This window comes from Cetorhinus maximus, chromosome 13 (assembly GCF_964194155.1).
Source record: "Cetorhinus maximus chromosome 13, sCetMax3.hap1.1, whole genome shotgun sequence".
NCBI lineage: Eukaryota > Metazoa > Chordata > Chondrichthyes > Lamniformes > Cetorhinidae > Cetorhinus > Cetorhinus maximus.
The window spans coordinates 90,673,971-90,701,260 of NC_135891.1; the positions used below are offsets into that span (position 1 = coordinate 90,673,971).

The window sequence follows — 27,290 nt, forward strand, 5'->3', positions numbered from 1 at the left end:
TTAAGGATGGTGTCCTGTTGTAATTGTGCAATGTTCAAAGCTTAGGGCACTGATTTCATGCTGTGATCTAACTTGATTTGATCTGTTGGCTATGCCAGCACCAGAATGATGCAAGAAGCAGGAGTTAAACTATGTAAATATTGCCTAGAGGGCAAACTACTCCTTACTTACTGATTAGCCTTACATTGTGCTTTGAGGAATAAACAATTTCAATGGGGCTTCTTTTGAAAACCACACTTAAATTTTCTGACGCTTTTAACACCTGCCTTTAAATTTGTTTCCATCTCTATTTGTTGTCCTTCTAAATTTCTATTGAGTACCAGGCTCTGATATGTGATACAGATTGTTATTTGTGTGAAAATGGAGAACCAACTCCAATTTACTTTTCTACAATATATCCAGTTGCAGATTTGTGGACCTTATTTATCAGGGTCTATGTTGGGTAGATTCCTTGCAGGCCTCATTGTTTATATAAAAGCAAAATACTGCAGATGCTGGAAATCTGAAACAAAAACAAAAATAGCTGGAAAAACTCAGCAGATCTGACAGCATCTGTGGAGAGGAACACAGTTGACGTTTCGAGTCCATATGACTCTTCATCAGAACTAAGGAAAGAAAGAAATGAGGTGAAATATAAGCTGGTAGAGGGAGGTGGGTAAGGTAGTGCTGGATAGAGGGCCAGCGATAGGTGGAGGCAAAGAAGAGATTGCCAAAGATGTCATAGACAAAAGGACAAAGGGGTGTTGACAGTGGTGATATTATCTAAGGAATGTGCTAATGGGGGCATTAAGGGTAGCAAGCAGGACAAGCAAGTGACAGATGGCCCTAGTGGGAGTGGGGTGGGGGGAAGGGATCGAAATGGGCTAAAAGGTGGAGATTAAACAATAGATCGAAATAAATTTTAAAATAGGTGGGAAAAGAAAAATATATATTTTTTAAATTATAAATTATTGGAAAAAGGGAGATCGGAAAGGGGGTGGGGATGGAGGAGAGAGTTCATGATCTGAAGTTGTTGAACTCAATATTAAGTCCGGAAGGCTGTAAAGTGCCCAGTCGGAAGATGAGGTGTTGTTCCTCCAGTTTGCGTTGAGCTTCACTGGCACATTGCAACAGGCCAAAGATGGACATGTGGGCATGAGAGAAGGGTGGTGTGTTGAAATGGCAAGCGACAGAGAGGTCTGGGCCATTCTTGCGGACAGACTGAAGGTGTTCCACAAAGCGGTCACCCAGTCTCCGTTTGGTCTCTCCAATGTAGAGGAGACCGCATTGGGAGCAGCAAATGCAGTAGACTAAATTGAGGGAAACACAAGTGAAGTGCTGCTTCGCTTGAAAGGAGTGTTTGGGCCCTTGGACGGTGAGGAGGGGGGGAGTAAAGGGGCAGGTGTTGCACCTTCTGCGGTTGCATGGGAAGGTGCGGTGGGAGGGGGTTGAGATGTAGGGGGTGATGGAGGAGTGGACCAGGGTGTCCCGGAGGGAACGATCCCTGCGGTAAGCCGCCGGGGGGAGTGAACGAAAGATGTGTTTGGTGGTGGCATCATGCTGGAGTTGGCAGAAATGGCGGAGGATGATCCTTTGAACGCGGAGGCTGGTGGGGTGATAAGTGAGGACAAGAGGGACCCTATCATGGCTCTGGGAGGGAGAGGAAAGTGTGAGGATGGATGCTCGGGCGATGGGCCGGACACGGTTGAGGGCCCTGTCAACCACCGTGGGTGGAAAACCTCTGTTAAGGAAGAAGGAAGACATGTCAGAGGAACTGTTTTTGAAAGTGGCATCATCAGAACAGATGCGACGGAGGCGAAGGAACTGAGAGAATGGGATGGAAGCGGGGTGTGGGGAGCTGTAGTCGCAGTAAGCAAGTTAGAAGATGGGTACCTCCGTTGGTGTTGAGAAGTTTCCTATTATCCTGTAAGGTTTCAATTATGAAGATTTAAAATGTTCATCTACTTGGCATGAAGATTGCAATTACTTTTTTCCTCATTGAGTTGAAAGTATTAAAATGTTGTGTGCATTTCAACTACTGAAGGTGTGGTTGCACAATCTGGCATCCCCAGCAGAAGTAGCACTTGCAGTTAATGTATCTTGGACAATACAGAGTGGTATCAAATAGGTACCAACTTAAGAACATAAGAAGTAGGAACAGGAGTAGACCATTTGGCCCCTCGAACCTGCTCCGTCATTCAATAAGATCATGGCTAATCATCTTGTGTTTTGATTTCCACATTCCCATCTAACCCCGATAACCTTTGATTCCCTTGCTTAACAAGTACCTATCTACCTCTGCCTTAAAAATATTCAATGACACCACCTCCACTGCCTGAGACAGAGTTCCAGGGTGTTAGGCAGTTTCCCTTACAAATTGTGGAATGAGTCCACCAGTGTTAGCATTAAGTACTCCTATGTCAGGGGTCCATCTTTCTGGGTACCTTATCTAAAAGACATTCTCAAACTGAATCTCTTGTTAGAGTCAGATAATGCTAAATAAACTGTAAGGCAACCTCAATTAAACAACATCAGTAAATAGTCTGTCTCCTCTGCAACAGTCCATTTCAATCCCAGCCTGAAGAGAGCTCCCTACTGAGCCAGTATGACTTTTTTTTTCCATTTTCTATCACAGTCATTTTGCATCCACCCTGAAAGAATGAGACTGCTGAATATCATTTTGTGTAGGAACTTTCCAGTTGGTGGTGGTAGATTTCCATCCCAGTTAGGCTGGACTAGAATTGAATGTGTCCTCAAGGTGAAAGAGTAGTTGCCTAAGTTTGTATTCTACCCCGTCCATCTGAAAGGTTACAGATATAACCTTGAGGCTGTAACATGTCCATCATCCTGTACCAGATGTTGCTTTAATTAGGATGTGTCATCCTGGTTCATTTAATGTTATCTAGCTCTCAAGAGAATCAATTTGAGAATGCCTCGGTTTAGAAAAAGTACCCAGAAAGATGAATCATCTTTGTTTGTCATCGAACTGGAATTTCTTTTAATTTGTTCTTGAACTGTGGGTGAGCCTGGCAAGATCATATTTACTGCACATATTTAGTGAACCTGAGAAACTGGTGGTGGACGTTTTCCATGAACAACTCCAGTTGTGTGATGATGCACCCACAAGAGTGTTGGGTAGGAAATCCTAGGATTCTGCTCCAGCAACAATGAAAGAAAGATCACGTACATCCAAGTGCAGACGGTATGTTTCTTGGATGGTGTCTTTACAGATGATAGTGTTTCCATAATATCGCTGACCTTGGCTGTCTTGGTGTAGAAGTTGCAGGGGAGGGAGGTTCTGTCCAATATCCTTGATGTGTTGCTGCAGTGCACTATGTTCTGTAGCCATAGTGCCAGTATTGGAGGGGCTGCATATTGAGTCCAATGCCAAGGGCAGTGATGAAGTGTATGATCTATCCTAATCTGTCTACAGCTTTGAGCTGTATCCATAAAGCCAAATGGTGAATATTTCATCAAATTCCTGACTTGAGCCTTGTAGATGATGGAGAGGCTTTGAGTGGTCAGCAGGTGAGACACTCATTGCAAATTACCTAGCCTTCTACCATACCTTGTATCCACATTGTCAACGGGAAATCCAGGATGTTAATGGTGGGTGACTCTGTAGTGATGGTTTGGAGATTATCAATATTATGAATCATTATTTTGCAGGAATTTTGAAATATAATGGAAAAATAGGTAATACACTGATGTTACACCTCCCACAGAGAAGCTTTGTAATCTCAGCTATGTGATTTTATCTTAGTAAGTAGGTTAGCGTATGTATATATGTACATGTTCTCACTTCACCCTATTGCCCAAAACACTCACCGCATGCTTTTTGAGAGAAATATTAATTGTTTTTTTTCCTTTTTTTTTCCAGGCTCTTTTTGTCCTTTTCATTTTGGCCTACATTCATATTGCCTTTTCCCGGTCTCCAATCAATTGCTTGGAGCATGTCCGTGAGAAGTGGCCTCGGGATGGGATCCTCCGTGTAGAAATCCAACGCAACTCTAGCCGTGCCCCCATTTTCCTTCAGTTCTACGAATCTGAAAACTTTGCAGGCATGGTAAAGGAGCCAGCAGAAGATGAAGAAGAGCTGACCATAGAAATGTTTGACAACAGTTCTATACAGGTGTGATTACTGTTCTGACATAAATGCAGAATTGTTCACTTTGATTCGGTTGTGGTGAAAATGTTAATTTGAAGTTTTCATTAAGTTAGAATGTCATTTTAAGCTTGTTCAGCACTTTATAATGAGTCAGGAATGAAGTAGAACAAGTGAAAAGAAAGTTTGAATATTAGTGGAACCCTTTTCATTGTCAAAGCTGGCTGATCACTTGGTTACACTAACCAGGCTGCATGACACAAATGCTATGACACAAATGCTGTTAACTTTGAATTCCAACTGAAAGAGGTTAATTCGGGATGAAGATGGAAACAAAAACACAGAAAAGGATGACATTTTTTTTTTGTCAGCTAGAGTGGAGCTCTGATTGATCGATTTCTGTGAGCATTATTCCTGGACAGCTCCCTAAATAAAGCCACCCAAAGCAGGGCTGTTCAACAGCTGACTGAGGAAACTTCTATTTGTATTTCAATTTGCCATTTCTATTTATTTGAATTTTGTGGAGCTGGAGGCTTGGAAAGGCCTGTTTCTAGCATTGTAACCTCATTGATGGAATACACCTAGATTTGTCAGTATCAGCATTTACAGATATATGCAAAAAATGACATAGATTTGTATATATTTAAATGCTGTCTTCGAGGTTCCATAATACTGCCTATGAAGGCAAAAAAGCTTGGAAGCATCTGAAACTAGTGTTACTCAAATGATGTGTTGACACATACCCATAAATTTGAACTCAGCTAGCTATGGACAGTTGTTAAGTGGAGACAAAGCAGTTCCCATAGGAAGATTAGAAAAAAAATAGAACTCAGTTTTTTAAAACTAAAGGCACTTATTTTTAATAGAACTCTTTAACTTGGAGTGCTGATGGTGGGATGTCCTAGCTCATAATAGCATTTTTGCACCTTCTTTCACTGGACAGCGAGATAAGATGAGGGAACAGAAGTAAGTCCCAGAACTGCAAACACCCCAATGCTGATGGAGACTCTGAAACATGTGGAGTGGTAAATCTACTGAAGTGCACAAATGAAAGGAAGTGAGCCAAAAGTGGCCTATAGGAAACCTAATCTCGGGCTTCTCTCAGGCTTTTTTCAGGACAGACCGAAAAAAACTGCAATAAACTAGTTTTTAATATAACTAACACTACACTACTATTGCAGCTGCTTGATTTCTCTTTGCCTGTATTAATTTTGGATAAATGTTACACTTCATGGAAGTTACCATACTGAGGATTGAGATAAGCTAAACGTGGAAATCTTATACAAATTTCTAATGCAGAAAAAGGAGTTTGTTGTCAGGCGTGATATAATTGCTAGATGTATTTAACATATTTATACCATTAAGGCCTGGAGAAAAGATCACCTGAATGCCACTTGTGTAATTTGCTTAACTCATCTTCCCATTCCTGCCACTGCTGCCCAATCACCATCACCACTATTTCACCCTGGTGTTGTTTACACTAAATTCTCTCCAGACACCATTCAAATTTGGAAGGGCGATCTATAATTGTCCTGCTCCCTGTTTTTCACAGTCGAAGTAAAGGCAATAGGAAAATTCCACATGTGCACTATTGCACGTACTGAGATCTTACTGACAACACTGACTCTGATGCCCTGTATAAATTGGTAAAGTAAAACCCTACTTTTAGCTTGATGTGGTATACAGATAGGAGCTGACCATCTACTGTGTCAATCACAGTACACCATCAGCAAAAAAAAATGTTAAATGAAAAGCAGTAAAGATAAGTTGCTTTAATTTATTGAACACAAGTCTATTTTTGAACGTAAAAGTATAATTTTAAGAACTGTAATATTTCACTTCGGTGCACATCCATATTTAATGCAATTCAAGTTTTAAGATTATTTTATAATGTAAATGCTACATGTAATCAGAGGTTATTTGGAGCAGAAGGGTCTGAATTGTTTTAGTCACCAATTTATCTTCAAGGCAACTTCATAATTTGTCTTACAAGCTGTGTCAGAATGTGTTTCAGCCTCCTACCAATTTAATCAAGGTGTTCAAATAATTAAACCTTCAGTTTGATCCCAGAACCAAACTCTGTCATTCTCCATATCATTTTTGTGGTGGTCAGCTGCACACAACAGTCTGAATGGCTTACTGCAAATTGGAGGCATATGATGTGCCCACACCATACTTCAACAGTTTATGCTGGCCATAATTTCCAACTTCAAGAAGAATAACTTAACCTTGATGTATAGCAGAAGTTATACTTATAAAGAATATGAAATACAAAACTGAAATTACTGACATCTCTTTCCCAACTTCATTGACACCTCATTTGTATTAAAAATCACGCATCAGCTGGCTTGCCAATGCCATGGGCAATTCATATGTTGTATGAGAAAATAAGAAATAGGAGCAGGAGTAGGCCAGTCAGCCCTTCGAGCCCCCTCAGCCATTCAATGAGATCATGACTGATGATCTACTTAATACCATTTTCCTGCGTATCCCTGTATCTCTTGATGTTTTTTATACGGAGAAATCTATTGCTCAGTGTTGAACATACTCAACGACTGAGCCTCTACAGCCCTCTGGCGCAGAGAATTCCAAAGGTTCACCACCCTCCAAGTGAAGAAGTTTCTCCTCATCTCAGTCCTAAATGGCCTACCTATTTCATAACGTATATTATTGTACATGCATATGAGTATGTTTACATGAATACATGCCATTTAGGACTGAGATGAGGAGGAACTTCACTCAGAGGAATTCTCTACCACAGAAGACTGTGGAGCCAAGTCACTGAATATATTTAAGAAGGAAATATATTTCTAGACTTTAAGGGCGTCATGGAGTGTGAGGAGAGAGCAGGAGTATGGCGTTGAGATAAAGGATCAGCCATGATCATATCGAATGCCGAAGCAGGCTCAAAGGGCCGAGTGATCTACTCTTATTTTTTATGTTTCTATGTATAATTTTCTTATTGAAATCAGAATAGGGAATGGTTTTATGTATTAATGATTGTCTGGTTGAGTATAATGGGAACTTCATGTATGAAATGATATCTTCTGCAACCTTGCATCCCCTCATGCACTTTCAACTCCACATATGCTTTCTCCTTGCCTTCAGTCCTCTTTTAATAGTCTGTTTAGCCACTATGTTCCTTTTCTTTGGAACTTCTAACCTTGTTCCTTTTGCTTTGGTACTTAATTCCCTCTCCTTTCCTCACTACTTTTAAAAACACCCTCAAAATCCTTAACTGACCATATCCTGACAGTCTTGATTTCTCCCTTTTCTGCAGCTCAGTCTAATGTCAGTTGTGGGGAAACCCTTGAAACCTATCGTGATCAAATTAGTAAGCATTTAGAAAGGCAGGGAATAATTGAGAACATTCAGGATAAATTTGTTAAAAACAAGTAATATTTAGCAAACTTAATATTTTTTGAAGAAATTGCCATGTAGATATAGGGAGTGTTTTAGATGCAGTGTTTTTAGATTTTTCATAATGTTCCAAAGATGTTTCCAATAAAAATTAATGTGCATGATATAAATCAATAAGCAGCAACATGGATGGAAATTTAATTGATGGACAAGAAACAAAGTGTTGGGATTAATGGGGTTTGATCAGTTTGCAGAAGGATTGGAAGTGACAGATCCCAGGTGTCGATGCTAGGAGTCAGTGACAATGAGTCATTAGTTCAAAAGTGTCACTTGAGGAACAAGATTTGGAAAAAATTCTTCACAAGGAGAATTGTTGAAGTGTGAAATGTTCTACTGCAGAGTAGTTAAAGCATTTTTTAATGGAAAGTGGATGAATATTTGAAACAGGAAGATGCAGACTGATGGGGGTAGAGAGTACAGTGGTGGGATCAGTTTTGGACCGTTCTGTGCAGAACACAGCTTATTGACTTATATTTATTAATCCAGCATGTTTGTATCATAGCCCTGGGGTCACTTGCAGAAGCCCCATCATATCTTTTCATTTGTGGCTCATAGACTTGCTGCATCTGACCACCCGTTAAGACTTACCTGGCTAGTCTAAATGGCTCCCTTCTAGCTCTTGTTCTGTTCACTGTTTTGTCTTCACTGTTAAATGCTTTGAAATACCTTCCCAACAATTTGAGGAGCACTATATAAATGGAAATTGTCACCTCTCAGGGATACTGCACCGTCAAGTGTTGGGATGTTGGTCTGCACCTTTGACACAACACTTTCAATTGTAAACTTGGACACAGACAAAATCAAAAACTGTAGGACCAGCATTTCTCTTTGGAGCTGCTGTTTACACTTGCACAGAGAAGCTTGGACAAGCTTAAACTTCACAGTAAGATTTCTTGCCTGTTTTTCTTATTCCTGAGCAAAAGCAGAAGGAGCTGCCATTAATGCCACAAATAGCCAGGCAAGTCTTGATTGGTGGCCAGATGCAGCAAGTCTGTGGGCCACAAATTAAAAGATATGATGGGGCTTCTGCAAGTGACCCCTGGACTATGATGCAAACATGCTGGATTAATAAATATAATAGCCAATAAGCTGTTTTCAAAAGTTTTGCAAACCAGAACAGTGCTAATTCTTGTGACAATGATATCAGTAAATGCTGAAGTCTTTCGTGTTCCTGAGAAGGTTATTTTTTGTTCAGAAATTATTGAAGATTCCACCCAAAATGTTAACTTGTTTCTCTTTCAGATGCTGGCCGACTTGCTATGCATTTTCAATCCTTGTGTTTTTCTTTCTTTGTGATGAATTTGTGCCTAACTCTTCTTGCCTTTCTGCTCCTTTTCACAGTTTGAACTCGACATAGAGCCCAAAGTGTACTTAAAGCCCTCACTTGGAAATAAAGCAGAAGTTGTAACGCAGGTGGTACAGAATGATAGCCAGGGGCTCTCATTCACTGAGGCACCTAGTAAAGGTATGCAGCCTCTGCAGGAAACAGTCTCCGAGTTTGAGATGCTAACAAGAGCAGGTAAAATTTTAGTGATACAAAAGCTCTTCTTTTCCCCCTTCTTTCCAACCTGCTTCCAACATCTCTCAAACTCTACACTTGGGTAGGACCCTCATTTGCTCACCTCAGAGATTTATAATTGCTAATCGTAATAAAATATTGCTGAAATACTGCCCGACAATTATTTGAGCTGAGAAGAAAATTGTCTCGATTTAGAAGTGCAAAATAACGTTTTATAAGAAGAGTGCTGTGGAAAGTTTTGAGCTTCAAAAATAGCAACTGCAAAACTCATTAATTGCTGGTCACAGCTTTACTGCTTTCACAAGCTCTAACAGTTCTACATTCTGTTTTCTGCATTTGCTTTTGAACATTGACAGACATGTAAAGCAGAGACTGAGGCATAACCCCTCTACCTTTCAGATTCAAAAACTGTTTATTGACCTTTTAAATCACAGCCAGTTGCTTAATTACATTTTGTTGTCACTAGTCTTATTTAATGTATTGGTATCAACATACATTACGTATAAGCTAAATTTCTAGTATATAATGCTTTTAAACACACAAGATTGTTTCCAACACCACCAGTGGCTGACTGCAAATTCCAGTACTTGACCCTAGCTCATGACAGGCATAACCCAAGCTTGAAGTAGAAAAATGCATAATTGTATTGCTGGGTGTTTTTCACAGGTGAAGTGGGCCCAGTCTGAAAATTCCACCCTTATGTCCTATTGAAATTCTGGTGACATGATTGATACGCAGCATTGTGCTGTTTTGATTGTTGCCTTACTTTGTGGCTGAAGCGACTGTAGTAAAAATTTTTATATCTCCCCAGTTCCTGGATAATATCGTAATTACTTAATTTTAGCCTAAAAGGGCTGACTGCTAACCACCTCTGTTCATCCACATGTGTGTCACTTGTCTTGGATTTTAAGTAGAGATCGTGACAACCTTTATACGGACAATAAAAATGTTTACAATACTGTGAAGTCTGCTTAAGTGCACATGTTCTGGTAGCTTAAAATATACACCAAATTAGGTTAACTAGTTAACTGGTTGACTATTGAAGTTAATAGATGCTAATTTGCTGACTGCATATCAACAGCTGGGTGTTATCATTGACCAGAAACTGAACTGGACTAGCCACATAAATTCTGTGGCTACAAGAGCAGGGCAGAGGCTAAGAATCCTGTGGCGGGTAACTCTCCTCCTGACTTCCCAAAGCCTGTCCACCATTTACAAGGCGCAAGTCAGGATTGTGATGGGATACTCTCCACTTGCCTGAATGAGTGCAGCTCCAACAACACTCAAGAAGCTTGACACCATCCAGGACAAAGCAGCCCACTTGATTGGCACCCCTTCCACAAACATTCACCCCTTCCACCACCGACGAACAGTGTGTACCATCTATAAGATGCACTGCAGAAACTCACCAAAGCTCCTTAGGCTGCACCTTCCAAACCCAAGACTGCTGCAATTTAGAAGGACAAGGGCATACATGGGAGCACCACCACCTGGAAGTTCCCCTCCAAGCCACTCACCATCCTGACTTGGAAATATATTGCTGTTCCTTCACTGTTGCTGGGTCAAAATCCTGGAAATCCCGTCCTAACAGCATTGTGGGTGTACCTACACCACATGGACTACAGCGGTTCAAGAAGGCAGCTCACCACCACCTTCTCAAGGGCAATTAGGAATAGGCAATAAATGCTGGCCCAGCCAGCGACACCCACATCCCATAAATGAACAAAAAAATATTTGCAGGTCAAAGTGTTCTGAAAATCATTGTTTTTAAATAAGCTTTGAACTGACAGATGAAACAGTGAAGAAAAGTCAACTTCATTGTTTTATTTTTTTTCTTCAAGCCTGCTTTTTGACAAACAGAACAAATCAGCCACTGGGGCTTGACTGAAATAGAGCAGAATCAACTAGTGGAGTTCCTCAGGAGCGGATAAGAGCAGGGTCAGCCAGAGTGGTTTGTCTGAAACAAGGGAGAGTCAATCAGTAAGATTTCTTTGAGATAGGTCAGCTAGTGGAGTTTGTCAGAAACAGAACTGGGTCAGCCAAAGAAGTTTCTCAGGAACAGGGTGGGATCATCCAGAAAAGATTCTCTGAGAGAGTGGAGTCAGCCCTGAGCAAAACAGGATCATGCAAATGAACATATAAAGTTCCACACAAGATACTGTAGCTCTGGACTTTTAAACAAACTTCTCAAGTAAAGAAAGTCATTTGTGAATCAAGACAACCCTTCTGCATTGAGAAAGTATTTTATCTCTTGACCAATGCCCTCAGTTGAAATAACAAATCAAAATGAGCAATTGCTTGGCTTGAACAGATTTATCCCTATGATGGGAAATGTTGGATGGTGGATCATAAGAAAGCAAGTGCTAAATGTAAAGTTAGAGTTTGAAGATGTACCATAAACAATTTGATCTGTATATTCTTCAATTTAACATTTTTAAGACAAAGTGTAATAGCCCCTATTTCTCAAGCAGTTTTGAGTAGTGTTACAATTTATTGAACTGCTATTTACTGTAACACGGGCTTACCAATACCTCATGTGAGTATCTTGGCAGCGATGAATGCGAGTTGTTTTATATGGTACGGCTAGTTGTTTAGTATGCTATATTACTGGACAGGTTATCCCAAGTCCTGGCCTAATAAATCCAATGATGGAGGGATGTTGGTTGAAAGGTATGGTTTTGTGAGTATGATTACATCAGGTTATTGTTTGACCCGCTGATGGGCCAGGACATACCCACCATTGTATAAAGTCAGGAGGGAATGGCCCTGGGAGTCCTCTACTTTGAGTGCAAATCCCAGGTGCTTGCTTCAAAGGAGCATTATCAAACAAAATTTGACACTGATCCACTTCAGGAGCTTGGTTAAAGCAGTAGATTTTAAGGAGCATTGGGAAGAGGGACATGCTAAATGAGATACATTCATAACAAATTGGATGCCAATGTGGTGCTGTGGACCATTAGCAGCAGCAAAATTGTATTCCACCACAATCTGTAGCCTCATGGCCCAGCATATTTCCTCACTTCACCATTACTATTAAGCTTTGCACCAACCTTGGTTCAATGAGGGGTGTAGAAGAGCATGTAACACAATGTACCTAAAAATAAGGTGCCAATTTGGTGAAATTACAACACAGGACTAGATGCATGCTAAACAGTGGAAGCAGGGTTGAACAGCTCCGCTACCAATGGATTAGATTAAAACTCTGCAGTCCTGCCACATCCAATCGTGAATGGCAGTGGAATTAAACAGCTAACAGGAGTTGGAGGCTTCATGAATGTCTCCAATCTCCATGATGGTGGAGCCCAGCATGAGTTCAAAAGACAAAGCTGAATCATTTACAACCAATTTTAGCCAGAAGTGCAGAGTAACTGATGCATCTTAGCCTCCAACTGAGGTGGACCATCACAGAAGCCAGTCTTCAGCCAATTCTATTCACTCCTATTGTATCAAGAAGCAGCTGAATATACTGCATACAGCTAAGACTCCAGGCCCCAAAACCATACTATTTGTAGTGCTGAAGACTTGTGCTGCAGAACCAGCTGTGCCTCTAGTCAAGTCCCAGGCCAGCTACAGTACTGTCATCTTTCAGGCAAGGTGGAAAATTACACTATCCACAAAAAGCAGGACAAATTTAATCCAGCCAGTTACTGCCCCATTGGCCTACTCTCAATCATCAGCAAAGTGGAAGTGTTCATTGACAGTGTTTTCAAGTGGTGTATACTGACCAATAACCTGCTCACTGATGCTAAGCTTGGATTCTGCCAGCACCACCCAACTCCCCAGCTTATTACAACTTTGGTCCAAACATGGACAAAAGAGCTGAATTCCAGAGGTGTGGTCAGAGCCACTTCCTGTGATATTAAGACAGCCTTTGAAGTGAGGCATGAAGGAGACCTGGTAAAATTGAAGTAATTGGAAATCAGGGAAAGACTCCACTGACTGGATTCATACCTAGCACAAAGGAAAATGGCTGTGTTCGTTGGAGGTCAATCCTCTCAGCCATTGGACATCACTGCAGGTGTTCCTCAAGGTAGGTCCCAACCATCTTCAGCTGCTTAACTAATGGCCTTCCCTCCATCAGAAGTGGAGATGTTTGCTGATAATTGTATAGTGCTCAGTTCCATTCATAACCCCTGAGATACTGAAGCAGTCTATACCTGCATGTAGCAAAACCGGGACAACATTCCAGCTTGGGTTGATAAAGGGACAAGTAACATTTATGCCACACAAGTGCCAGGCAATTACCATCTCCAGCAAGAGAAATTCTAAACCCCACCCCTTGACATTCAGCAGCATTAGTCAAATCCTCTACCATCAATATCCTGGGATTCACCATTGACCAGAAACTTAAATGAACCAACCACATAAACACTGGCCACAAGAGCAGATCTAAGGGTGGGTAATCTGTGGTGAGTGACTTTCATCCTGACTCCCCAAAGCAAGGAACGTGATAGAATACATTTGGCTTGATCAGTGCTGCTCCAACAACACTCCAAGAAACTCTATACCATCTAGGACAAAACAGCTCACTTTGATTGGCACCATCCATCACTTCAAACACTCATTCCCCCTGCCACTGACGCAACTTGGTTGCCATCTACAAAATGTACAACTGCAACATGCCAGCTTCAGCAACACCTTCCAAAACTCAAGATCTCTATCACCTAGAAGGACAAGGGAAGCAGGCTCATAGGAACACCGTACCTCCAAATTGCCCTCTGATTACTTGGATATATATTTGGAAGTATATTGCCACTGGGTCAAAATCCTGGAACTCCCATTCTAACAACACTGAGGGGACACCCATACCCCATAGACTGCAGTAGTTTCAAGAAGGCTCACCACCACCTTCTCGAGGACAATTAGGGATGGACAATAAATGTTGATCTTGCTGCACCCCATGAATGAATAAGCCTGTGTATAGTTTTTGTCTCCTTATTTGAAAAAGGATGCAATTGCATTAGAAGCAGTTCAGAAATGGTTAACTCAGCTCATTCCTGGGATGTAGAGCTTATGAAGAAAGGTTGGGCCTATGCCTATTGGAGTTTAAAAGAATGAGAGGTGATCATACTGGAACATATAAGATCCTGAGGGAACTTGATAGGGTGGATACAGGGAGGAAGTTTCTTCTTGTCGGGAAGACTAGAACTAGGAGACACAGTTTAACAATAAGAGATTTCCCTTTTAAGACAGAGATGAGAATTTTTTCTCTCCGTGGGTTGTTAGTATGTGGAATTCTCTGCCCCAGAAAGCAGTGGAGGCTGGGTCATTGAATTTATTCAAGTCTGGGTTAGATAGATTTTTGATAGACACAGGAGTCAAGGGTCATGGGGGGCAGCCAGGAAAGTGGTGTTGAGACCACAGTCTGATTAGTCATGACCTTATGGAATGACGGAGCAGACTCGAAGGGCCAAATGGCCTTCTCCTATCCCAAGGCCTATGTTCTAAGTCAAAACTCTGAGGTAGAACCTTTTGTAATATTTTCTTATATTCTACCAAAAAAGAAATAGTCTATTCAGGTGAATGAATGGGCTAACAGAAACTCTGTGCACTTGAAATGTACTTTAATTTGTTTCTAACCTGAATATTCAATTGCGTTGGCGGCAATAGAATTTGGATTGTGAATATGTGCATTTAACCAGGGCATATTTAAGTGGCCTCCCTGTATTAATTTTTGTCGTTCGTAATTACTGATATTTAAATTTGAAACACCCCAAACACCAGTGATAGTGAGGATAGCAGAAGATATTTTTATGTTACCATGTGGATATGCCAGTCATTGATCTGACAAAAGTGCTATAAACTGTGGGAACAGAGATATGGCTGGTAAAGAAATGACTGAGAAGGTTATGGATTATTATTAGAGACTGAACAAGATAGAGATATTTTGGACCTTCAGTTGGAAAGATACATAAATTTCCACTTCTCCAGTTCATTACTCACAGCCCTTAAAAATTAACCCATTTATTATGTTAATTCCTACATGGAGTACGCAACACAAATATTGTTGGATATAGTGTTGGATCTTCTTTGTACTTGTGAAACATTTATTGTTATAAATGTATAATTTTCATAATATTCTGGTTTATTGTCAATAGGTTTATGTGTGTGCATGATCCTGTGTGATTTAATTGTATTTGAAGTCAAGTAGACGGCAAGCTTGAAATTATCAAAAGAAGCTAGGTGTAGAAATGTACTTGAAATGCTAATGAGTAAACATGGATGCTGTCTTAGCATGTAAGGTGTGAAGGGAATTTGCATTTTTAGATAAAGGATTGTTTGGATTTCAGAGGGATGTTAGTATGTTTACAACTAGCCAGATAAACAAGGCCAAGCAGTGTGTTTATTTTTTCCCAAAGGTTGCTGACAGTATTGGCAACATGAATGTTTTTATATTATGGGAAAGGTACTGTTCCAAAGATATATGGAACAATGGAATTTACATATTAAAGAGAGAGAAACATATACAAAGGAGAATGAAAAGCTATGTTGGAGGCCATGTAAGATCTAACAGGAGTGTGTAAAACAGCCTTAAAGAAGCCTCCAGCCATTTTGTGCATAAGTCTATTGTGTCCAGTAATTGAAGTTAGAGAAAACCATTTGGAATTCCACTGACAAGTGGGTACTGTGTTAACTTGCTGGTTTTTTAAAAATCTAAAATCTATTTTGGACTGTTGCCCTAAAGGGGGTGTGTAACTGGGAGTCAGGTTAATTAGGAATTTTAGGAGTTGTTATAGAGTAATTGTAGTCTTGTGTATGTGCTTGAAATCTTTTATTTTGTTAATAAACATTTTAATTTAATTTTTAAAATCTCTAAATGTCTTAGTGGACTCATTATTTCAGAATTAATGTACACATATCTTCTCAAAATAAATACAAATTGCAAAACTGTTGTGATAGCATGACCAAGTTACCCTTGTGGATTTGGTCCGCTTGGTACACATCATCTGCCATGGCATAACATTATGCCACAGAGCTATACTGGGATGCAGTTGTAAAATCTGGTATTTCCTTCCTTTGGTAAAACTACTCACTGGCAAGAGGATGAGGAGCATGCCTGCTGCAAGTCAATTTATCTCATGCCCTCTTGCCCAACTTGCAGAATGTTTCTGCAAGACTTGCCTGCACTTTTCATGTGAGTCTCAAAATAAAAAGAGCTAAGATGCACAACATATCCACATAACTATTACTATTCATTTATTAGAGCTGGAGGAGCAAGATTCCTGTTAAGTCCAGTGATGACAGTATCTTGGTGATCTGTCATGAATTTGGTCATGGCTCCACCAGAGTTTGCAGTGCCAAGAACTGCAACTTAATAATATTAAGCATACAGAATTCCCACTAAAAGATAAATTATTCTTACCTGGCATCTTTATATTAATGTATCAGTTGGGAGAGAATCACTTTTCTAGTTACTCTGCTTATGTTCTCTGGTATAAATGAGTAGTGATGAAATCTACTCTGCATAATCCAGTGATTTCATCTGTTAAAGAACTTGGATTGGGAACTACATAAGTACTCCTTTGTTTTCAGGGTTATTCTTAGTTGCCACAGGAATCATTAATGTAACTGAACAAACGAATTATAGTTAATTTCACATGCCCTTAATGGTGCTTCACCATTCCTGCAGTGCTCACACTAATACCAAGCTTCTTTTATATGAAGTTTGAATTAATTTGTGCCAGCCAAATCAGTGTCCTTCAGTCAGCCTTGGTTTCTACCCTATTAAGTGTGGCTCACTTATCTTGGCAGCAAGTACACAGACCCATTTTTTGTAATCTACGAATCTGCTGTCAGAATAAGGGAACCAAATTTAGCAGTGTTACCACCTAAGTCTTCAAATTTGCATTAAAACATTGGATAAAATTGGGAGATTGTGTGGGGAGGAAATGGACATAAGTCAACACAGAAATTTATTTTAAAAGCAGCTCCAGTTTGTGATAATGGCAGCAGTGATTAGCTATGCACCTTTGGGAAGTGGTAATTACTCAGTGGCTTATAAATTGTGCTTCTACATTTTGAACTACTAACCATGCAAGTAGCTTTGCTTGTTGCCCTAAATTATTATCTAATGTAAATGTCACTTGCCACTTCATAACTGTCTAATGTTCACTTTTTCACATATTATAGTTTGGCCACAAGAGGAGTACATAGTTGAATATTCACTGGAGTATGGATTTCTACGTCTTTCTCAGAGCACCAGGCAACGTCTAAACATCCCAGTCATGGTAGTCACGCTAGGTAAGAGGTAGAATGTGTATTGAGGTTGAATGTGTACTGTGGAGGTTGGTTATGAATTTTGGCTGTCTGAATGTTGTCAATTCTGTTCCCAAAGCTGCAGCATGTATTGATTGTAGCGACTGCGTACATTTAAACTCCCAGCATAAAAGAATGTTACTGTACACAGTTTATTCTGTCAGGTGAAGTTAGAGCCGAGGAAATGCACGTAATTGAAGATATTAGTAGCAGTGAAAACAAGATAGAAACCAGCAAGGAGCATGGGTTTCTCTTTCCTGCTAGTTCCCCACATTTTTCAGCAATCATTCCCCATGTTTAAACATTCATAGTTTCTGTGATTCTAGGTATACTGTTAGGTAGTCAATAGTTTTTGTGCTTTTTAAATACTTGCTATGCAAGGGCTTTCAAATTTCAATATTGTAAATTTTGAACATTACTGCAGCTTTTGAAACTTTGTGTCAGGTTCAAAGTTGCAATGAAGCACCTGCTTCCTCCAGCCATTGTCATGTTCCACTGGTTACAGTTTAGGTTTACTATTCCACTGATTTCTTTGCTTCTCTATCTTGCATTTTTGAAAGTAAACCTCAATATGTGTAACATCTGCCCAAATTATTTAGTGTTGCATTTAAATTCTTTTCTGGATATGTGGCATATTCAGTCTGTATTGCCATCTGGCATCGCTTTGAGCCTTGGGAATTGCAGGATCCATGTGCTGTTTTGTATCCAGTGATCTCATTTGAAATTAGAGATTCACCAGATTTCTTTTTATACAGTATTGGCAGCTGCTTTTATGTCCTGGTCCTGCTGTCACTTCAATCATAGTTACCTGAGGCCACAGGTGTCTTTCATGGGGGACTTTAAGCCAACAGTCTTGCTATCTTTAATCTCTTGCCACTCACTCTTAAGTGCAGCAGGCCTACTTTTTTTATAAATTTATTCATGGGATGTGGATGTTTGTTGCCAACCCCTAATTGCCCTTTGAAGCAGTTAAGAGTCAACCACGTTGCTGTGGACCTGGAGTCACATATAGGCCAGACCAGGTAAGGACAACAGATTTCCTTCTCTAAAGGACATTAGTGAACCAGATGGGTTTTTATGACAAGTAATAGTTTCATGGTTGCGATTACTGAGACTAGCTTTCAATTCCATTTTTAAAAAAAGAAAATGTATTAATTGAATTTAAATTCCAACTGCTGCCACGGCAGGATTTGAACCCCTGTCTCCAGAGCATTAGCCTGGGCCACTAGATTACTATCCCAGTGACATTACCACCATACCACTGTCTCCACCTAGACTCTGAACATCCATGCCCTCCTGGACATTATTGCTGCTCTACTGTCTGAGATCTACCTCTTTCTTCGATCTAAAACTTGCCTCTTCTGCAGGCACTATTCCTCAGCCTTCTGCCGTCCAAGATCCTACCTTAAGCCCCAACCAGCTGAAATTAAGCCAAGATATTTTAGAAATTGATTATCAGATAATTTGCATAGTGTTTCTATTATGGCTCTAGCGCAATCTCTCCATGCCTGCTTTAAAATAATGAGCGCCTTTTAACATTTGAAACTTTGGCTCAAACCTTCAGCTCAGGCTGTCCAGCTAGAGGTGTAAAGTTTGAATTCTTCCCAATGTTTCTTGTACTTTGAATTACTTTCTGATCTTGGCAGAGATCAGTGTCCTTTTCAAGGGAGTGTAGAAGAAATTTTGATTGTAGATGTAGAGTGTAAGATGGGAAGTTAACAGCACACCATTGTGGCATTTGCAAAAGACCTAAAGGCAACATCAAGTTTTGTAATTCTGGAGTTATGACTTTGAAGTATTTATACCTGGACCAGTCATAATACTTGGGCACAAGGCAGTGGTTTTGGTTGAAGACTAAGGGACTATGAATTTATAAAGACAAAACATCATACAGCTTTAAAGTCAGGTATGGGATCAAAGTCTGGCAAGTGGAAACAGGTCTGAGCGTGCTTCCAATAACTGACTCGATCTGTCCTCCAGCTCCAATAACTAAGTTCCATTTGAGGAAATCTTACATGATTTTGATAAAACTCGGGAAAGTTTTGTTGGATTTCTGGAATTTGAAAATCTCTAATATATCGTATATATCAATTTAGTTTAGATTAATTGAAGTTGCTTTTATTGGGATATTGGGCTTTAATATAAAAAAATATGGATTATTTATTGAAGAATAAGACATGAGTTCCCTTCTTCCTGAAGACACACTTTAAACACCACCACAGTTTACAGTTGGTTCATTAGTTACCTTATACAATTTTTGTTCACAGAGCCAACAAAAGATCTTTGCCCTAGGGATGGGTTTAGCCAGTTTCTTTTGGATGAATTCTAACCATGTTTGTAAAATGTTGCAAATATTTCATAGAATTTACAGCAAAGAAAAAGGTGTTTAGGTGTTCATGCCCAAAAAGGCCTCATCTCACCCTACTTCATCTAACCCTACAGACATGTCTTTCAGTTCCTTGACTCCTTATGTACTTATCTAGCCTCCGCTTAAATGCGTACCTTATTGGATTGTTGAATTATTACTGACAATCTTATATTTATGACCCCTCGAACCCCCACAAGTGGAAACAGTATCTATGATTGTGTCTATCCTATCAAACCCCTTCATAATTTTAAAGACCTCTATTAGGTCACAGCCTCAGTCTTTTCTTTTCTAGATAAGAGTGCCCAGCATGTTAGCTGTGACCACTCAGTCATAACTAAAATATATATGTCTAAAACATGATTATTTTATTAACCTATGTCCATTTGGTGTTCATCATCTTATGATGAGTTGGCAGTTTGTGAAACTAATGACTTTGATATAAAAGTGACTATTCCTTGTTCTGGCTAGTAGAGGGAGCATTATGCAATGCTTAGATTTGTTCACTATTGTATAAGAATTATGCCAGTCTGTTACAAGTGCAGTTAAAATCCATTCATAGTGTAACTCTTTTCAGTGCAGACATTTTAGTGGCATACTGTTCCTGTTAACTGTTAACGTGTAGGGAACAGCGGAGAAGCATTTCATTATTAAATGGTTCTCCCCTGTTTACAAAAATACTTTTTGAATGCACTGTAAATATATGATTTGAACATTATTGAATCTGAAAAGTGCATTACCCCTTTTTTTTGCTCCCCTTGTTGTGTGGTCATTATTCAGTGTCATTCCTTAGCTGATAATCCAGGATTTGCACTTGAATAAGGTGGAAAGCTGTTTTGCACATCACCAAAAAGAATATATCTTGATAGATAATGAAGAATAGGACTTGAGCTCTGTTCTTCCTGTTGACACAATGCTTTAAACACTATCAGAATTTATAATTGACTTGTTAGTTACATTATACAATTGTCTTCACAGATCCGACAAAAGATCTTTGCTTTGGGGATGGGTTTAGCCGGTTTCTTTTGGATGAATTCTTGGGCTACGATGATATACTGATGTCCAGCGTGAAAGCGTTGGCTGAAAACGAAGAAAACAAAGGTAAGTTCAATTAACACTGCAAAACTGGCTGACCTAGTCTCACCTAGGAATTAGACTAGCGACAGACCGAATTCTACCTATTGATAAAACTATATTTTGAATTTAGTCTTCTGTTCTACGAAACAGGCATTTGTTAGCATGCATTATCCAAAAGAAAAGAAAACATTCAATTTTTGAAGATTTTACTGACAATAATATGTAAATACAAATGTTTTATTAATGCACTTTGGTGGTTTTTAATGGCAAATGTTAAGTAGCAATTTATTGGCACAGGAAGACTCCATTTAGCCCCTTGAACCTGTTCTGCAGTTCAATTAGATCATGGCTGATGTGTATCTTAAGTCCATCCTTTGTTCCAAAACTATGAACTCCTAACTCTTGTCTAAAAAAAACTATTAATCTCAGTTTAGAATCAACTTTCAATTGAACTAGCCTCAACAGTTTTTTGAGGAATCAGTTTCAGATTTCCACTACCCTTTGTGTGAAGAAGTCCTTTTTTATGTCAACCCTAAATGGCCTATCTCTAATTTTATGATTATGCTCCCTTATTCTGGGCTCTCCCACCAGAGGAAATAGTTTCTCTCTATCTACCCTATCAAGTCCTTTACAAACATATGGACAATGACAGACTGATGATGACCTTTTGGTCCATCTGACCTGTTTCACACAATTGTGATACCTTGCATCCACAGTATACACTTTCCAGCCCTCCCAAAACCATGCGATCTCCTGGGAGAGTGGCAAGAACAGATAAAAGCCCTGGTCAAAATGGGAGATGGGGGAAGAAATCTGGAAATTCCTCTCCAGCCCATCCGGGAGATAAGAACCAGTAAAGTAGCCCAGGAGATCGCTCTGGCCCTGATTCCTTGCAGCACCTACCTTTTCTAAGAGGTCATTTCCACCTCAACCAAAATCAGTTCCAGCTCTTGCTTGAAGGAATTCAGTCAATCTGCATCAACTTCATGAGGCAACAGCCTGTTCTAGCGGTTCACTATTTCCTGGAAAAAGAATCACTATCTGCCATCTAACCTAGATCTGCCCTTACACAACTTGAAATTCTGAACAAATGTCCTCTCTAACCTATTGTCAAACTGGAACATAATCTTTTTCTTTCATTAACTTATAAACCACGATCGGATCACTTCTAAGTCGACACTTCTGTAAAATGTAAAGTCATAACTCTCTCAGTCTATCTTGACAACTAAAATACTTTTTGGAATTAGCCTCTTGACCCTTTCAAAAGTTTCAATATTAGCCACCATGTGAGGAAACCAAAACTGGACGCAGCCTGACTAAAGTCTTGTAAAGGTCAAAATAATGTGTCTTTTGTTATTGGTTGCCCTATTAATGCACCTAGTACTGTTTGCACAAGCCTTCACTTCACAGCATTACTTATGAACCTAAAGAAATCTGTGTGCTAGAGCACTCTGGTCCCTTTATTTCTCTACTTTAATAATTTTCCTTGATAAGTGTATGGATATAAAGCATACACCCCTGCCCACATGCACAACACTGCACTTCCAAATTGAACATAATTGCCAGTCATGAACGCAATCTCTCAATACATTAAGATCCACTTGATGCAAGCATCATTTACAATCCTAACACTCGCACAGATCTTCTAATTGTTGGAGTTTTGGGGTTCTGGCCAATTAATCCTTTCACTCCTAAGTTCCAAATCATTTGACTTGACTGTTATTGGTAAGAGTAATTAAACATTTTATTCAGTATAAGCAAGACTTGATACATTACAGCAGCTGAGGCGTAGTTCACAAAGTACAATCATGAGTTATATTACCCATTATGCCCTGGGTTGGAGGTTGCAATGTCCACAGATATATCCCTGCCAGCCTGTGCCCCAAACGCCTTCATCCATTCAGTGCGATACATCTGTTGGATGTTCCCAAACACCTGGCTGAATTCATCTACAATCTCAGGGAATCCCTTCTTATACTTTATTTACAAAGCAAAGCCTGTGGAGACCAGTTTAACCCAGTTGTGGACTTAACATCTGACTTAACCCATCGAATACAAAGGTGCCATGTACTCATCATTGCCTGCCTAGGCCAGAACTGTCTCATATGACCCCTTGTTATTTTTTACACTTCTGGGCCGTTATCAGTGCGGCAATACCAAAGGGCATCTTTTACACAGTAAAGATGTGGTATCCTGGATGCCTAATGATTCCTATGAGAGGTTCCCTCACTTTACTGATTATCATTTCAATTGAGTTGCCTAGTCTCTGTTTTTATGGGAACGTAGCTGCCTTTGTTTGCTGCCCTGTTCTTCTTTCTGTTTTTCTTTTAATTTACTTCACATATTACCCATTACTTTTTTAATTGTCCCACTTCTACTACCCTTTCTCTAATGTTATTTGCCTCCACATAGCATAACAGTTTATTAGGTTAATACAAAGGTAAAACTAAACAAGTCTATTGGTATCCTTGGTGTTACAGGTTAGCTGTATTCAAATGCTGTCATCTACAAATTTGTAGGTTCTGCCCCCAGTACCAACGTCCAGATCACTAATAAAAGAGCAGTGGTCCCAACACTGATCCCTGTGGGGTATCACTGGTGACTGGTCTTGAAACAGATCCAAATCATCCATAATCACTTTTTATCTACATCCTGCAAACCAGTTCCCAATCCAACTCAATATACTACTATCAATACCTGAAGCTATAATGTAGAGAAGTCTCTTGCACATTACCTTATCATAAGCTTTTTGGAAGTCTAATTAGACAGTGTCTGTTTGACTTCCCTCATCCATTCTCTTCATAACTTTTTCAAAAAATACAATTATATGTTTAAGATGTGATCTTTTTATGAAGCCTTGTCGGGTAACCCTTGATTCAAGGAAATATATAATGCATTCAAAATGTTTCCCTCAAGCACCTTTCCCATTACAGGTGTCAAACTAATGGGCCTAGAATTACATGGGTCTGTCTCGTCACCTTTTTTTAAAGATGGGGACTAAATTAGCCTCCTTTTGGCCTAGGGGAACCATCCCAGAGTGCTGAGAGGTATTAAAATATGGGCTGGGGCTGACACAGCACATGTCCAGTCTCCCCCAGGACCCTTGGGTGACTATAATTTGGTCTCGATAAATCTATCGAAAATAATATGTTCATCTAATTTAATAATAATTTTATTATTAAAATCAATAAATTCTACTAGTTGAGCATCGTCTTACAGGGCAAAGACTGATGCAAAGTACTCATTTAATATTTCCAGTATACACTGATTTCTTTGTAACCTATCCTTGAATCGTCTCCAATGGTTTCACAGTCTTTGACAGTTTTGACTCTTGACATTACTGAAAAAGCCTTTGCCAATTCTTTCATAGTTGTCAACTATCCTCTTTTCCATTAACCTTTTAGCTAATCTAATTGCTGATCTTAAACACCTCATTTAGATCACCCCTTAATTTTCTATACACAAGGGATTATAAACCTAGTCAATGTAATTTGTCCTCAGAATTTAACCCTTTTTGTCCTGAAGAGTCTAAATTCTAAATATATCAGAAGCTAGCCAATTCTTATTTTTTGCTCTCTATATATTCTGTATAATTCCAGTAGCTATTCATACAATTTAGAATTCATAATTCATTGGCTTTAATGTTTGTGTTAATGGAAATTCAAGAAGCACATTTAGCTTGGTTTGTTGCCTGGGCCACTTAGGCATCAGTAAGTGCAACTGCACAGCTCAAGCTTCATATGTGGGTTCTATTCCAAGTGGATAACCTGACATTGGTGATGGAAAATGATCAACTTATTGCAGGTTTTATAAAGTTATTTGAATTAAAACATTGCCATTTTGTTTCGAGTGGCAGTGTTATCTTAAATGTCGACAATTTTTTTTATTAAACTAGGATTTTTGCGCAATGTAGTGTCTGGAGAACACTATCGTTTTGTAAGCATGTGGATGGCTAGAACCTCTTACCTGGCAGCCTTCGTCATCATGGTTATTTTTGTAAGTATGTTGTGAACCATATAAATGCCTATCATTCCTGCAGTTGGCTACCAGGTGCATAGACAGAAAAATCTTGAAAACCTCTCCATTAGCTCCTAGGTTTATAGCATGTACTGAGGAACCTAATACTCACTTAATGTAAAAAGCTGCAATGGTAGTGAATGTCATCTATTTGTATTCCTCAAAGGACTGGCCGAAAACCATCAGGGATCCCTTTCCTGTATGTAATACTTATTGTCTCTTACTGCCCCTCCCACAGGGGAAATAGGGTAATGGCTTTGTGCTTCTATGTGAAGCACCGTGAAAGTTTGAATTGTTCTGCTCTCTATATGGCAGTGAAAAAATGGAAGACACATTCTCATCAATTCTATTAGCCCATTTACATTTATAGGGCTGTGTCCAACAGCAAGCATGACATCTGAGACAACAATGGCCCGCAACTTCCACACTCCCCAGTGTCAGATTTGGGGGGTACCCCAAAGATGTGCTGGGGAACCCCTCTGGCAAGTTCCCAGGCAAGGGTTTGCATGACAATTGCGCAGAAGTGCAAACTTCCTCTGGACAATTGCATTGCATTGGGGACCATCCAAAAATGCGATTTAAATCGCAAACTTCGGATAGTTGCACTGGGGTTATACCAATAGATATCCAGAAAAAAATTAGATGAATTAAAACCTCTCCTAACTTCTGAATAACTGTTGTAAACACCCACACTGACCCCACAGCTACCTCACCCCCACACCAATTTCAACCCCCCTCTCCCCCCCACCTCCGAACCCTCCTCACAACCCCGATCCCCAACCTCCGGACCCCCCCGGCCCCGGACCACCCCGATCTCCCGAAACCTTGCCAACCTCTTCTCTCTCCCCACCCCTAACCTTGAGACCCCCCACACCTCACCCACAACCTCTAAATCTCCCCCAACACCTCCCCTAACCTCCAGACCCTCCCCAAGGCCCTCCAGACACCCCCAATCCCACCCACCTCGGACTTCCGGATACCTCCCAACCTCCGGGCACCACCCCCCCCCCCCCCCCCCTTCGACCTGCAGTCACCCCACCAGCTCCCAACCTCCAGGTACCCCCAAACCTACCCTTCCTCAAACCCCCCCACTCCCCTCTGACTTACAGAGCCCCACCCCCTCCGACCTCCAGACACCCCCAACCTCCGGACATCCCCCACCCCGCCTAAACTCCCCCACCTCACTCAATTCCGGACACACCCCACCTACAAACATCCTCACAATCCTATCTCATTGCATTAGACACTTACCTTCCCCCCCGCCTGTCAATTTCCCTGGCCTTTTAAACTTACCTGCTTTATGGCAGCTAGTGCTGTAAAAAAAAAAAGGATGCATGGCCTCCTTGAATACGCTGGATCTAGACATCGCTGCCACCTGCGACGAGTCTTTCGATGCAGGTCCCAAGCAGCTCCAGCGACCGGAAGTGGCAACGCAATTTACAAGACCGGGTAAGTGTGCATTTATTTCTTCTAATTCCTGCAGGCCAGCACTTTCTGATGCTAGTCGGAAGTTACAACCCCATATTACCGACCTGGTGCTGGTGATGTCAGAGGCAAAAGTAAAACACTTGTAATGTTGCTGGCCTGTTATGTAGCTTCCTCTGACATTGGGAAGTTTCTAGGCAAATGGCAAAGTTTTGAGTACAGTATGAACCAGATGGATTCTGTAGTAGGGGAAGCATATCAAATATGGAGCTGTTTTTCTCATTCTTTTCTGTAATGTAAATCGGCTGTTAGGTGGACACTCCTGAGTTTTGTAACAATGCTCAGCTAAGTGTTGGCTTCCAATTGATTCAGGGTCCGTTCTGGTGTATCGGTGCAGCTTCTAGTCCACATGTTCTTAATTGTTTTGACATAAGCTTAAATGCAGTTAAAACAAAAGATATGTTAAGTAATCTAAAATGACACCTCAGTGTCTTGGCTTTGCTAAGGGCAGATCTCCATCACCACCACCTTGCGAATCTCTACTGGCATCCCACATCCCATAGAATGCTCCTAAAGTTCTGTTCCCCATTTTCAGGACCCTTCATTGCCTTTCCTCTCCATACATCTGCAGTTGTTCCACCCTGTGTTCCTACAAATGCCCTCCTGCTTTTCTGACATAGATGACTTATCATTCTCTTCCATACCATGGCCCCCGCCCCCCCCAACAGCAATGACTGCTCCTTCAGCAACACCAACTTGAATTAATATTAGCCTCATTATCACAGTAAAATGTCTCAAGGCACTTCAGAGGAGCATTCGAAGCCATGTAAGGTAATAACTAAGGCAGATGATGGTTAATGAGGTGAGTTTTAAGAAGCATCATAAAGGCAGCAAAGAGGTGGAGAGTTTTAAGGACAAAATTTCAAAGCATACGGCCTTGGTAACCGAAAGCTTGTCTGCTAATGGTCATGTGATTAAAATCAAGGATGCACAGGAGACCACAATTGGAAAAGCCCAGACGTCTGAGGGTTTAGGGCTGGTGGAGGAGGTTACAGAAGGAGAGTTGAGGCGAGAAGGAGATTTGAAAACAGGAATGCAGTAAACAGCGTGCGTATTATATAAATATT

General features: G+C 40.3%; 1 protein-coding gene across 6 annotated transcripts in view; it reads left to right on the forward strand.

Moving 5' to 3' along the window:
* Positions 1 to 27,290, forward strand: part of tmem259 (transmembrane protein 259) — a 61,510-nt gene that overhangs the window by 17,685 nt on the left and 16,535 nt on the right. For 4 of the 6 annotated variants that reach the window (XM_078555757.1, XM_078555752.1, XM_078555754.1 and 1 more), the window contains 5 exons: positions 3,860 to 4,111; positions 8,846 to 9,023; positions 17,154 to 17,264; positions 20,623 to 20,745; positions 24,617 to 24,717. In XM_078555757.1, coding sequence (XP_078411883.1) covers positions 4,043 to 4,111; positions 8,846 to 9,023; positions 17,154 to 17,264; positions 20,623 to 20,745; positions 24,617 to 24,717 — 582 coding nt within the window. In that variant the 5' untranslated portion in view covers positions 3,860 to 4,042. The remainder of the gene's footprint in view (positions 1 to 3,859; positions 4,112 to 8,845; positions 9,024 to 17,153; positions 17,265 to 20,622; positions 20,746 to 24,616; positions 24,718 to 27,290) is intronic. The other 2 variants (XM_078555756.1, XM_078555753.1) reach the window with 1 other exon arrangement.